The following is a 14,748-nucleotide window of genomic DNA, read 5'->3' as shown; positions in this document are numbered from 1 at the left end:
TTTAAGGAGCATGGGGTGACATTTTAGGGTTTAGGGCGGGTATGATTTTTGGGGGGGCAGGGGTAATTTTAGGGTTTAGGGTGGGTATGGGTTTTGGAGTGCCAGGGGGTAATTTTAGGGGTCCAGGCGGGTATGGGTGTTGGTGTGCCAGGGAGTAATTTTAGGGTTCAGTGTGGGTATGGGTTTTGGGGTGCTAGGGGGAAAATGTTAGGGTTCAGGGAGGGTATGGGTTTTGGGGTACCAGGGGGTAATTTTCGGGTTCAGGGTGGGTATGGGTTTTAAGGGGCCAGGGGGATAATTTTAGAGTTCAGGCAGGGTATGGTTTTGGAGGGCAGGGGAAATTTTAGGGTTCAGGGTGGGTATGGGTTTTGGGTGCCAAGGGGATAATTTTAGGGTTCATGATGGGTATGGGTTTTGGGGTACCAGGGGGGTAATTTTAGGGTTCGGGGTGTGTATGGGTTTTGGGGAGCAAGGGGGGGACATTTTCGGGTTCAGGGCAGGTATGGGTTTTGGGGTGCCAGGGGCTCAATTTAAGGGGTCAGGGCGGGTATGGGTTATCGTTTTGGGGAGCCAGGGGGCAAATTTTAGGGATCAGGGAATGTATGAGTTTTAAGGGGCCAGGGGGGTAATTTTAGGGTTTATGTGTGCTCTAATTGCTGTCCAGTTTCAAATGCAGAATTCACCACTTTCTTTTCTCAGCTCGGCCTGAGCATGACCCGATCCTGATTGTCTGCCATTTTAGCCCCGCCCCTATTGATTAACATTTACCATGCCCCTTCATTTGCCAGGTTAGACCCCCCCCCCCTCTGGAAAAATACAGGAAGATACAGGAAAAGGATAGTCCTTTACACAGATGATTTGATTACATTTACTGCTGAGCTAAATACTGCTATGCACCCTATTTCTCAGCTAGTAGATCATTTTGGTCAGATGGCCGGGTACTCAATTAATCAGAAGAAGTCGGATATAATGTGCTGGAATACTGAAAAATATCAATAGGCTGCAATGTGCTCAAATGAGATATCTGTGGGTAGATATCTTGCAGGATTTAGATGAGGTGCCCAGAAGAAACTAGGACAGGATTGCTTCTGATACTAAAAGGGACCTACAGAAATTGACACATCTCCTTGACTATCTATGGAAGGGGTGAACTCGGGGAAGATGTGTGTTCCCACTAAGCTGCCTTTTTATTCAGCTGTATTCCCTTACATTTTGACCCATAAGCCCTTCAGAAGATCTAGGGAGATATTAACACTTTTATCTGGGATGGCAAAGGGGTGAGGACTTTTTAGAAAAAAATGGAGGCAAAGAGTAAAGACGTTTGGGGGGACTTAGGACTTCCTGACGGCCAATTATACTGCTGAGCACTTCTTGAAACGCTAAGGGTTAGAGAAGGACATGTTCTTGGCAATGACCTGCTTCATAAATTATACAGTGAAGTTTTTATATAAGTTGGGTCACCGAAGTATTCTAAGAAGGTCAGACTAAAGGTTTTAAAGGCTGCCACTTTGGTGAGGTATAAAGTAAGGGGCCGATGGGGTGTCTCTTATTATACAGCTCAAGCACTGATCTGGGAATTGTCAGGGATGCCTGAATGTTTAAAAGAGGCCTTGTGTCTCCCATCTCAAAAGTGTACAAGCTGGAGTGAGCTCATAGAGGTAAATGAGCTGACAACCTGGGAAAAAATTAAATCGAAAAACTAGAGGAACACTTTCTAATTTAAATATCTGCACCTCAGTTAATTGTTTTTGGCTTTAAATTTGGAGATACCAAGAGGATTTGACTTTGGAAAGAGTCCTACACATGCCTCGTATGTAAACAAAAGGAGGAAGCAAAGTGGTATGGACAGCGATGTGAGGCTGAGGATGAGGGGAAAGTTCCAACATAACAGAATTGGATCGGATGCTTGCCGAATGACAATCTGGAAAAATTATGTCAATTATCTTTTGACTTTCTTTATATAGTTGTCAGGGTTGCCTCCTTAAAGAGAAATCATCTACTTAATCTGCATATGGTGTACTGGACTCTGAAGAAAATGGCGAGGGACAAGGTCAAGTGAAAACTCAAGCAAGAAGTGCAGTGATCCCAATGCAGATGTTACACATATGTTTGTATTTGTATAAGACGCTAGTTTAAGGAAATCCCTACTGTAAATTTGTTTGGTGTGGAAAAAAGAGACTATGATATGAACTTAAAAAGTAATTTTGTTTACCTCATGGTCCTTACGTGCCACTTAATATGTAGAAAATGGATTGATAACACACTACAGAATGTTAAAGAATAGTTGTGATCGATTGAAAAAGTTAGCAAATTTGATAAAGCATACACAAAGAAAGGAAAACTGAATTCTGGCAGCCAGCATTGGATTGTATTGGATTAGGAAGGATAGCGATTAATAAAGCTTAGTATGAGAATTGTAAGAGATACTTACCTTCGGTAACGATGTATCTGGTAGAGACGTTGTCTAGCCGCAGATTCCTTAACTTAGAATATCCCCAGGCGTGAGACTGGATCTGGAAATGTTTTGCAGCAGCACCTCTGCACACCGGCGGATGGTGCCACATAACCCCACCCTGACATCGTCCAGGTACGTAACGTCAGCAAGGTCATATGAGTCCCTCCCGGCACGCTGGCATCAGTTTTCTTCAGAGAAAACTTTCCGCGACACAAAAAAAAAACTGAGAAAGTATGGGAACAGTGTGTGAGGGATAAAAATCCATGAATAAAGAAAGAGGATTGTAGAAGACAACAATGTAAAAGACAGAATTAGACACTACCTGCACCTAAGTGAAAGCTGTGAGAAAGAGCCCCGCAAGCTAAGCGAAGACCTTTCCCCGAGTGCAACAGGGAGAACATCTCAACAGACAGAAATAGACTGATAGGGCCATGAAGAACTGTGCCGTTTAGTAAGATTGGAACACAGAAAGAACATCAGTCCACTGTAAGATAGTATGAAAAAACTGGCCTTTTCCCTCTAACAACGGAGGTTGGAAACAGAGCCCAACCGACCCTCAAAGAGGATAACCACGAGGAGACCAGGACCCCGAGTCAGTAGAGAAGACGGAGGGAAGTTAACTTGGGAGGAAAACTAATCTCTTGTGAAACAAAAGGCACCATATCACAGGAAAAAAGCCCCCTCAGCAGAAGTTAACTGTATATAGAAACACTCAGGGGAGTGCAACAATCTGAACCCCCTTGAGAGATGACCCAATGGCAACTGAAGAGGCCAGTGGTGAACACCACTAGACAAGGTCCTTGCAGAATGCGGAGGCTGGGTGGGTGTTAAGGAATCTGCGGCTAGACAACGTCTCTCCCAGATACATCGTTACCGTAGGTAAATAACTAGTACATCTGATAGAGACATCTAGCCGCAGATTCCTAAACTTAGAAAAGATACCACAGCCATACCCCAAAAGGGAGGTGAGTCTGCGACAGAACAACAGGAAGCGCCTAGCATCCGATCCGGCAACAGAGTGACGGATAAAAGGGGGAAAGCTGTGGCGGAACAGCCAGACAGCAGCTCAAGCAGCTAAAAGAGCAGAAATGACAGGATAGAAGATATCAAAAAAATGCCAGAATGGCGATACACCATACCCGTATAAAAAAATTACGGGTACAACGGCATGAGCCCTATACCAGAGCAAAGAAAGAGAGAGGAAGAAGGACCACTCTCTGCTAAATGGCGCACGATAAATACACCAACCCATGCTCAAAATGAACTTGAAGAGATGCAACCAGAGCCTAACAGAAGGAAGCCGAAGGAGCCGGTGTCAAGAGCCCAAAGGCAAGAGCTAGAACCCGAGCAATGTGTCGGAATTAGCCGGCGGGACAAGAAACACGCCAAGTGCACACCCAATCCTAAAAAGGGTAAGCAGGGGCAATTAGCATCAATTCTAACCCGCTGAAGCAGGTAGAAATATGCAACAGAGAAATGGCCATAGAGACCTTAAAGTGGCTCACACAAGAAGCATAAGAGTGCCCGACTGGGCAGTACGAAACCAAAGTGAGAAACAACCCACAATATAGACTTGCAGGCAGTAGTCAAGGACCACTGCCATCAGAAGAGCTGTCCCGCATCCGTAGCTTTAACAATAATAGGTGATAATTTGGAAAAAAGGCGTATCCGAAGCAAGTGGCCAAAACACCAAGGTAACGAATGGTGGGAAGAGTCTCAGAATCCGAGACCAACACTCTAGAAAAGAAACGCATAGTGTTGAGCACAACAAAGGGAGCATATGTCAAATTGGGAAAACACCCAAGTAAGCGGAAGCAAAGAGGAACCCATGGCAACTTGCAACAACTCATTAAAGCTCCCACACACATGGAGATATTGGTCCAGACCGAACAGCCTCTAAAGAGGTGGTGACAAAGGAAGACGAGTACCAGGGCAGACAGCATCTATACGGAAATTTATAAACATATAATTATGTAAAGACAGAACTAGACAGGAGCATGAACATGTCCATCCGGATCAACCTAGCGCAGTAAGAGCAGGTAGGAGCCGTTTTCGAAGAGGAGACCATGAAACCTCCCAAGGAGGTGGGTGACCATGGCGGAAGCAGATGGCACCAGAGAAAAACATAGAACACCGTAAAACGGAATACCAAGTGATGCATGGAGTCCACAGGGTATCCTGGCCCATGTAGGATAAGCAAAGCTATATGATAGCATACAAGTACCCCAATTGGAGTATGCATACCCCAAACAACGGGGGACACCGCTTAGGGCAACAAGCCATGCCAAAAGAGCGCTGTAACGAACTGAACCCGTGAACATGAGTTCCAGGCCGTATGATGTTACCGAGCTGAGCCACCTGCTCAATACCACAGTCAGAGGACCATACACAGCAACCTGTGGAACACTGCCACAGCAGGCCAACAGGCAGCTGAAAGCAAAACGCATCCAGGGGATGCCAATAAAAGGGAAACAGCCATTGCAATGCAACTTTTACTATGCGTTGCTATTACATCGAATGCATTACAATGCATGCGATGTAACAACACGTAGCGCTTACTACGCATACCATTACATCGCATGCGCTGTTACAAAGCATGCGATGTAATGCCGATCCACCTCGTTGTGAGGAAACCGAGGCTGTTTCCTCACAACGACGTGCACCGGGCATGAAGCAGGAACCGGGAGCCGAGATGGCGATGCTAGAGAGGAAGCACAGGAAAGAGAGGTAAGGGTGATTGTGCTTGGGGTGGGAGTAGTGTGGGTAGTGGTTTAGGGTAGTGTCTTAGGGCCAGATGTAGCAAAATCAGAAATACCGACTCTTAATTACTGAATTTTACCGATTCGGTAATTAAGAGTAGGTATTTCTAATGTTGGTACCAATTCGGTAAATTTTACCAAATCGGTAAAAATCGGTATTTACCGATTCGGTAAATACCGCATCGGTATTTGCTATTGAATCCTATGGGCCTTTAAGCCCATAGGATTCAATATCAAATACTGATTCGGGATTTACCGAATCGGTAAATACCGAATTTTGCAAGGGTGCAGGGGGTGTCACTTTGACACCCTCTGGCACCCTTGTTTTAGGCTTGTGTGCCATGTGGCACACATACATGCCCTAAGGGCATGTATGTGTGCCACATGGCACAGGTGTACATGCACAGATGTGCATGTACACCTGAATCGGTATTTTACCATGCAATTTTATTGCATGGTAAAATACCGATTTTCAAAGCCCTGTGTCAATGTTAAAATTGGCACCTACATACCAAACCTGCATTTTTGGTAATTTTACCGACCGGTATATTTACCGATTCGGTAAAATATACAGAATCAGTAATTTTACCGATTCTGTAATTTTACCAAATCGGTAAAATTACCGAAATTGCATGTTTTTCATCCCCCTACATCTCCATGGCCATTTACCGGTCGGTAACGGCCGAATTTGGCCGTTACCGTCCGGTAAATGGCCAAAATCTCCCACCTACATCTGGCCCCTAGTGTTTCAGGGTTAAGGGTAGTGTAGGGGTGGGAGTAGTGTGGGTAGTGGTTTAGGGTAATGTTGTAGTGTCGCAGTGTTTTAGGGTTAGTGGTGTTTGGGTAGTATTGGGGGGTCGTGATAGGGGTAGTGTTTTAGGGTTACAGGTAGTGTAGGGGTGGGAGTAGTGTGGGTAGTGAATTAGGGTAGTGTTCTAGTATTTGTGTAGTGGTTTAGAGTTTAGTGTAGTGTTGTAGTGTTTGTGTAGTGTAGTGGTTTAGGGTTTAGGGTAGTGGTGTAGTGTGTGTGTGTGTAGTGTTTTAGGGTTTAGGGTAGTGTTGTAGTGTTTGTGTAGTGTTAGGTTTTAGTATAGTGTTTGTTTAGTGTATTAGGGTTTAGGGTAGTGTTGAAGCGGTTTTGGGGTTAGTGTAGTGTTGTAGTGTAGTGGTTTAGGGTAGTGTTGTGGTGTTTGTGTAGTGTTTTAGGTTTTAGGGTAGTGTCTGTGTAGTGTTGTGTTTTAGGTTTTAAGGTAGTGTTGTAGTCTTTGTGTAGTGTTTTAGGGTTTAGGGTAGTGTTGTAGTGTTTGTGTAGTGTAGTGAATTAGGGTTTTGGGTAGTGTTGTAGTGTTTGTGTAGTGTAGTGTTTTAGGGTTAGGGTAGTGTTGTAGTGTTTGTGTACTGTTTTAGGGTTTAGGGTAGTGTTTGTGTAGTGTTTTAGGGTTTAGGGTAGTGTTGTAGTGATTGTGTAGTGTTTTAGGGTTCAGGGCAGTGTTTGTGTAGTGTAGTGTTTTAGGGTAGTGTCAGGGGGGTCGTGCAGGGCAGTGTAGTATTATTGTAGGGATTGGACCGGGGGTCGAGGTGCATTGTGTAGGGATACTATATTAGTGTTTATGGTAGGGTAGAGTAGAGTCACTTACCTTGCAAACTTTTACCACGACTATAGCTTTATCACTCATGCCTTTGCGTTGTAATGGCATGCGTGGTAACAGCATAGTCGTGGTAAAAGTTTGTGATGTAATTGCATGTCGTTGTCATTGACATCACGTAGTAATACCCGCGTTGTAATGGCATGCGTGGTATTAGTATGCGATATACTGACATACATTCCAATAAAAGGGTAATCACCCTTGAGACGTAAAGCTCATTGCCCATGTTAAACACAGAGGGCATCTAAGGATGCAAAATAAAAAAGTACCACCACGAAGATAGTCTAAGAAGATGTAAGGGGGAGGACAAAAGCCTACAAGGAGCCAGTGAACCACCAACTCGGCGTGAGCATCAAACAGCAAGACCTCATCAAAGGGCAAGTCAACCAGTCACTCCTGGATATTTTCAGGGAAGACGCGGTCTTGCAACCAAGCTTGACGCCTTAAGGCAACAGAGCCCGCCATAGCTCGGCCCAAAGAATCCGCAGTATCTAAGGTGGAGCTGATTGTGAACTCGGCAAGGTCACGGCCATCCCTAAGTAGGTGAAGGAGGTCGACACGAGCGTCTTCAGAGGTAGCGGAAATCAAGGACTCTGCAGAGTGCCACAGGGCAGAGGTAGCCCGACCCAAAACACACACTGTATTTAAGGACTGTAAGGCCGCACTAATAGATACAATGATGTTCCTACCCCACAAATCCAGTCATCAGGACTCCTGAGAGGGAGGAAGTGTAAGCAGGGGCAGAGAAGGAAAGGCAGTCTGCAACACAAACCCCTGCGCATCAGGGTGCACAGAAAGACAAACAGGTTCATGTGGAGCTGGGCGGTGGTGGGGCAAAACCGAACAAGCCACTGGGTCACCTGAAGCAGGCCAGACCAAGGTACCCAAAAAACATCATAAAGTGAAGCCTCAAAGGGCAGAAGCGGCTTCACATTTCCGGACCCACTGTGAAGGACCTCAAGCAAGGGGTCCATAAGTAAAGGGGCAGAAAGCAGGTTGCATGTTTAAAATGCTTGTGGCCAATGAGCCCACTCACAAAAAAGCTGCACCAGGCTTGGTAGCCCTCCATGGAGGGGACAACAGCTCATCAGTGGGGGGTTGTAAGCTGACCCTTCCAAGACACTGAGGATGCAACCAATGCCCCACGTAAGGGAGCCCTGTGGAAGAATGAGAATCCTGATGGGGCTCCTGGGGAGGCGAAGAGCCTGCTGGATCTGGGAGCTCCTGAGGAGGCTTCACAAATTCCAAGGGGGCACTTGCAACAATAACTCCGGTGACGCTGGGCGAGAGGGCGATGCCAAATTATCTCCAGAGGCCTCTAGAGAAGAGTCCAGAACGATGTGCGTCAGCGCCGAACGTGCCTTGTCAGGCGCTGACTCGGCTGCCTCCGGCGTCAAGTCGGTGCCATCCGGTGCCAAAACTATGACAAGCTCCCCTTCCGAAGAAGGAAAAGGCGCCAGAGCTGGCGAGGCAAGCTTTTAGCATCACCTGACGCTGATTCAGCTTCCTCCATGACATGCCCCGACTCCGGGGAAAGAGGCAGAGGTGGCGCCGGTACGGCATCGACCCCGGCTCCGGACAGGCTGCCGCCTGCCCAGAAGCTCGGGCATGCTCAAGGCAGGGCTATGAGCACTGGCAACCACCTACCGCACCACAGGGAGCCCAGCGGGGATATGCGGCATGGCAGAGGCACCATGAGTCATAAAGGGGGACCTGGGTGGGCCGCGCTCTAACGACTTCATGTGGGTCCCCCTCTACGGGGAAAGAGGGGGACCCACATGAAGCTGCGCCCTAATGACACCACATCTCCGACGTTCTTGGGGGGCAAAGGCTCAGTTATGCCGGAGGTGAAACCACCGGTGAGTCCATCGGGACCCCACAAGAAGCGGAGGCCCCAAGTACCCCCCAGGAACAGGAGAGGACCCAAGGGTGGCCTGAAGAGCTGTGGCATGTTCCTCCATCTGGGCCTGAGTCGCCCCCACACCCAGAAAGGGTGGGTAGAGGAGGGGCGACTGTTGGGAGCGCACGTCCAGAATATTCCAGGTACCAGCACCCCTAACAGAAGAAGGAGAGGTTGAAGACCTCGGTGACAAGCGCCTCGACTTACCAAGCGGCAAACGACGGCCCCAGACCCTAGAGGGCCTTCGACAGTAGAACCGGACAGTGGAGGGAACTGCCATTGATGAAGAGGCCGGGGCGAGACGACTCCGACCGGTACAGCCGTGCTTCATACGGCGCTCCCGCCGAGACTTCGGTTTCAGGCGTTGGCAAGCGTTGCAGTCCATGGAGTCAAGGTGCTCACCCACACACCACATACAAATGTTATGTTATGTTATGTTATTGGGATTTGTATAGCGCTCGGCTGCCCCAGCAAAGGGGCGTCCCGGCGCTGCGAGCAAAGCTAAAGACAGAAAAGAAGAAAGCACCAGAAGGGAAGAGGTGCGGTTACTGAAAGAGGTGGGTTTTGATGGCTTTCCTGAAAGCCAGAAGGTCCTGCATGCCACGGATAGTTTCCGGGAGGCTGTTCCAGAGCTTGGCAGCGAGCAGGCTAAAGGATCGACCGCCCATTCTGGCTAGATTGGTGCGAGGAATGACCACCAGATGTTGTCCTTCTGAACGAAGTGACCTCCCAGGAATATATTCCGTCAGGAGGGGGCGCAACATCGGGGGGGGAGGCGGTTTTAAGGATTTTGAAGGCAAGGCAGAGTGCCTTAAACTGAATCCTTTTTCCCACCGGGAGCCAGTGTAGTTTTTTCAGAGCTCCAGCCACTGAGGAGTGGCGGGGGAGACAAACTAACGATCTGGCGGCAGCATTCTGCACTCTCTGAAGTCTGGTAGTTTCCGCCAGGTTAGCGCCCAATAGGAGGGAGCTGGCATAATCCAGCCTAGAGAGGATGGTAGCTTGGACAATTACCTGGCGGGTGTGACAGTTGAAGAACTTCAGAATAGGTCTTAGATTGCGCAGGATGCCGAAGCAGGTGGCTGCGACTTTTTTGGTGTGGTGAGTGAATTTCAATGGTGAGTCGACCCAGACTCCCAAGTTTTTTACACATTCCTTGGGCTCATGAGGTTGGCCTAAAGTATCAGGCCACCAATTTTCGCCCCAGGATGCGGTGTTTTTCCCCAAGAGCAGTATCTCCGTTTTCCCCGCATTGAGCTGGAGGAAATTGGCCGTCATCCAGTTGGTGATGTCAGTAAGGGTCTGCTTGAAGTGATGGGCCTCCAGACCGTTGTTACCATTGAGAGCTACCACCAACTGGGTATCATCTGCGTAAGATACTAACGTCAGACCACTCTGTTTAACCACTTCTGCTAGTGGTCGGACGTAAACATTGAACAGGGTGGGGCTCAGTGATGACCCTTGAGGCACCCCCTGTCCAATGTTGTGCTCTTTAGAGATGTAAGGGGGGTGGAGACTTTGAAGGATCTGTTGGCAAGAAAGTCTTTAAACCATCCCAGGGCCATACCTGTGATTCCAGCTTCCTCCAATCTCATCAAGAGGGCCTCGTGTGACACCGTGTCGAAGGCAGCACTGAGATCCAACAGGATCAGTGCTGCCGTTCCGCCGGTGTCAAGAATGGTACGGAGGTCCTCTGTAACACTAAGCAAGGCTGTCTCGGTGCTGTGACCAGCTCTAAACCCGTGTTGGGAGTCATCCAGAATGTTATTGGTTATGAGGAAGTTGGTGAGGGTGGTGTTGACGTGTGCCTCTATGATTTTAGCTGGCAAAGATGCGGGTCAGTCTCGGAAACCTGCCGCGAACAAGAATTACAAGTTTTAAAGCCTGAAGGCATCGCACACTGTTCCTGACGCGAAGCGTTGAAAGGAGGCCTGAAAACAGGCCAGAGGAACAGCTCACTCTGAATCCACGTTGCACGTGGAAAATAAGGAAACTGACGTCATGGCGCTGGGAGGAACTTATATGACCTCGCTGATGTCACGTACGTGGATGTCAGAGCGTGGTCGTGTGGCGCTGTTCCCCAGCGCGACAGCGCCCTGATGTCGTCCGGACCCAGTCTCACGTGTGGGGATTTTCTAAGTTAAGGAATCTGCGGTTAGATATCTCTATCAAATTGATGATTACACAACCAGGGAACATGGTCATCACCCTGGAAGCCCACTCCGAATGTTCAAGAGATTATTTTGGAAATTTGGACAAGGGAAATTGAGTAAACTGGCTTGCATCCTCAAATGTTGGTCGCTACTAATCGGGTAAGCTGGATCCAGGGGTGATAACTACTTAGAGAAAAAAATGTGTTGTTGGAAGTGCAAGTAATGGTAATTGTGTTGAAGTGAATGTTTAGTCCATAGGTGAACCCCACTTAAACACTTCCAGATGTAATACAACTAGGATACCCAGAATAGGTAGGACATAGAAAAGGAGTCTTCAATATATAACAATGCTACTCAAATACAAAGCAAGCAGTAGTTAAATTATGACACATCTCACGTCTTCACAAATACAATAACACAATACAATACAATTGTTAGGTTTATTGTCAAAATAAAAGAAAATGTACCTCAGAGAGGGTAGCCAATTATATCTCATTTGCAGAAGCATATTATGTTCCATAACTAGTGTTATAGTTACTACAACCCAACAGGCGTAGGTCAATCTGACAATGTGTAGAAGCTCCACTTGCACCAGTCTTCAACTAATATCGCCACCTGACCACAAAAGAAGCTAAAAAAAGAAAAAGACCAGACCAATAACAAGAGCTGTATTAATTTTCAGGAGTGTCGTATTGACTTCATGGAACTTTAAAATTCATCAATCACTGCAACTACAGGCAGCACTGAACTTAAACGAAGCAGAGGAAGTCAGACTGTGGAAAGAGGCCATTGATCTCCACAGGTATTTCTGAACATTCCAAGTCCTTGGCAGCTGATCAATGAAGTAGGATCTTATTGTGCTTTGAGAAAAAAGTCGATCAGCTGCATTCTTTGTGGCATGGAGTGATGTCAGAGCTGCACTCACCACCTTCACATCAGAGTTGTAAAAACAGAGCTGCTCTCACCCAAAAAAATAATTGAATAGCTTTCTGCTAGCAAAAGAAAAATGTGAATCAGTGACCTCTCAGCAATGCATCAAACTGCTTTGAAGTCTCATGGGCCTAACTGTCACGGCTCAGGCCAGTTACTGGTAGTCCTGAAAGCAGATATATGTCAATTAGTGAAACACAGTACATCATTCCGCGCCCCTCTATTTGCACCTATACTAAAAGCATTCATGAGTAAAATACTACTTGACCCTATCAGTTTAAACTTTTGCCCATATTCCTAGCCACTTCCATGTCACATATTAATTTTGTCCTCTCTTCCAAGCAATCATCATTTTCTTTTCCCTTTACCCATTCTCTTTCATCCTTCTTTCAGTTTCACCATCTGATGTCCCTAACCTCTTTTGCACCCTCCATCATTCCTTCCTCCCATCCTTTATTCATCTACTTTTACTTCCCTCTTAATTGTCACCTTTCTTACCCACTCCTAATGCATGAGTTTCCTTGAAGATTCCAGGTTGTTTGTTAATAATTCAAAGTTCATATAATTGAAAAAGGTCAATTGGTCGAAATTTTGATTTATTTTCATTGCATTTCAGTGTCATACAGTTATGGAAATATCTTGCAACATTTACATTTTACACTATGATACATGTAAACATGACATCCCACGCAAAGGCGTGCACCTGAAGTATGAAACCATACAATTTCATTAATTGACAATTAATTTATTAGGAATTACACTAATTTCTAATGCCCTCTTCTAATGAAAAGGTACATAATGTCTAAAGTAATTACTGCTTTTTTAGTACCTAGATTGGCTGTACATTCCTGGACATTTAAAACCGGTTACATATTTTTGTCTAAAGCCACAAATTCGGTCACCATATATGTGCTTGATTTGGGCTCCGTGACATCCCTGCTTGAACATTCAGGGTATAGATAGTGCATAAATCAAGAATATGAATTGTCACATTTTATAACTTCATTGCTGATCATCAGAAATTATTTTGAGGGCAAAGTATACACCTACCTATGTAATATTTGATCTTCGTTCAAAAATCAAAATCCACATTCATTATAACCAACACCACAAAGGTACCTTAACCTGACTGACATCCAGCAACTGCCCTACAGTAACCAAGAACAGAAACCAGGCTGAGCCTTAAACTCACAAAAGCACACATATCCTTTTCCTCGATCTATCATCTGGACTTACTGTGACTTTCAGTATGAGTTTCCCTCTCCCAGGCTTGTAAGAGTCAAAGAAAGGATAAAGAGCGTATGTACTCGTGTTCATCAATGACTTTTCTTTCCCCATGGAGGCCATTCCAAAAAAGATTGGATAGTGTGGTATAGTTGTGCAATTATGCTCTGAAAAGGAATAACTGCTTGTATAGTCATCCAAAACCCAATAGAGCTTTTTCCCGCTTTTTTTGACCCACTATGTCCCTGTAGTAGATGTTTGCTATTGGTAAAGGAATGGCCAGCTCTCTTACAGTTGTATATTTACATACTGAAAAAGGAACAAAATTGCGCTGTATTTTTCAGTATTCTAGTATGTAGAGTTTTTTTTTACTTTTAAGAAACTGACTCTATGGCACAGGAATTGCCACTTTTAAAGTAGGCTTTCAATCCAAAAGTAAACACACACAATCTTGATCCAGCTCAACATTTAATGAGCCTGAAAGAGAAAAGAAGTGATTTTCTTTTTAGTTCTTGGGATCAGTGACCCAGCTTTACTACATTGCATAATCAAGGTTTGCTTGAACCACATGGCTTACTGCCATAATGTTAACTCCCAGAATGTATTTAAAAAAATAAGCGCCTAGACTGTCCTTACAAATCTTTATCACCCTCAATGGACAGTGCAATTTCCTCGCTGCATTTGGGCACAATTTGATTATAGCAGAAACAAATTCCCCTGTTTATTGCTGTGACTGGTATTACGAACAGTAAGCAGTTTCATTTAGAAATCAGCGGGAAAGCGTTAATTGTCAAAGTCTCCCACAACATTTAGGCCATGCAGACTTGCAATCATCCCAGCCTTACCTCTATTAATGGAGGTACAAGTGATTCCAGCATAAATCCACCTGACAAACCTTCCATCTCTTGATCAAATTGAAATAAGTGTCTTCTACAAAGAAGATCTGTTTTGACCAATAGGCTGCAATCCTAAGTATGGGTCAGATGCACCCAGAAAAAGAAGGTATGATACCGCCTGAACCTAAGAATGGCATTCCATAAACTGTTAGAATTAGCTCATTTTAAACTGAGATGCCATAAATATTCCTTTTCAATTTACTACCAAGCCTATTATACCCCGCCCAGTATTGGAAGCCATTGTATGACTGATGCTGCCGTAATTTGCTTCATTACAGCACAATAGGTCAGCAAGAGGACAAGTGCAAGTTACGCCACGGCTAGGCCCTCCAAGCTAGCATGTAGGTACCATAAACAACAGAACCACTCCTGTGGGATTTATGGTTACATCCATGGTTGTGTTCATGCTAAATTCTCCCACAGACTCTTTAGCAAAAGCATCGTATACTTTATATCCAGTGGTACATTCGGTGACATTGAGCATTGATAAACATGTAGAATATTGCCGGGGTGTTCCATCATTGCCCTTGTTCATAAAGGCCACGGCATACTGTCCGCTCAACAGCTCTCGCTTCCAGACCTCCAGTGGTTCTTTCTATGAAATAACAGAGAATGGTCAGAAAATGGTATTCGCACATTTAATCTACATAATCAAAAGTCAATTCATTGTTTCAAGCGAAAAATATTCCTTTCGAAGTCTAGGAAGCTTTCTTGAAAAATACACAGTTTTTTATATTTCTCATAAGGAATCACTAAAAGAATGGTAACATTTATATAAATGGTAT

General features: G+C 45.5%; 1 protein-coding gene across 1 annotated transcript in view; it reads right to left on the bottom strand.

Moving 5' to 3' along the window:
- Positions 1 to 12,420: 12,420 nt before the first annotated feature.
- The window catches only part of LOC147685285 (alpha-N-acetylgalactosaminidase-like), a 250,557-nt gene continuing 248,229 nt past the window's right edge, over positions 12,421 to 14,748 (bottom strand). Inside the window, exons 8-9 of the mRNA XM_086941199.1 lie at positions 12,810 to 14,558; positions 12,421 to 12,755 (exon numbers count right to left, since the gene is read on the bottom strand). Of these exons, the coding sequence (XP_086797325.1) occupies positions 14,298 to 14,558 (261 nt within the window). The 3' untranslated portion in view covers positions 12,421 to 12,755; positions 12,810 to 14,297. The remainder of the gene's footprint in view (positions 12,756 to 12,809; positions 14,559 to 14,748) is intronic.

Source organism: Lissotriton vulgaris, chromosome 10 (assembly GCF_964263255.1).
Source record: "Lissotriton vulgaris chromosome 10, aLisVul1.2, whole genome shotgun sequence".
Classification (NCBI taxonomy): domain Eukaryota; kingdom Metazoa; phylum Chordata; class Amphibia; order Caudata; family Salamandridae; genus Lissotriton; species Lissotriton vulgaris.
This window is presented reverse-complemented; position numbering and strand designations above follow the sequence as displayed.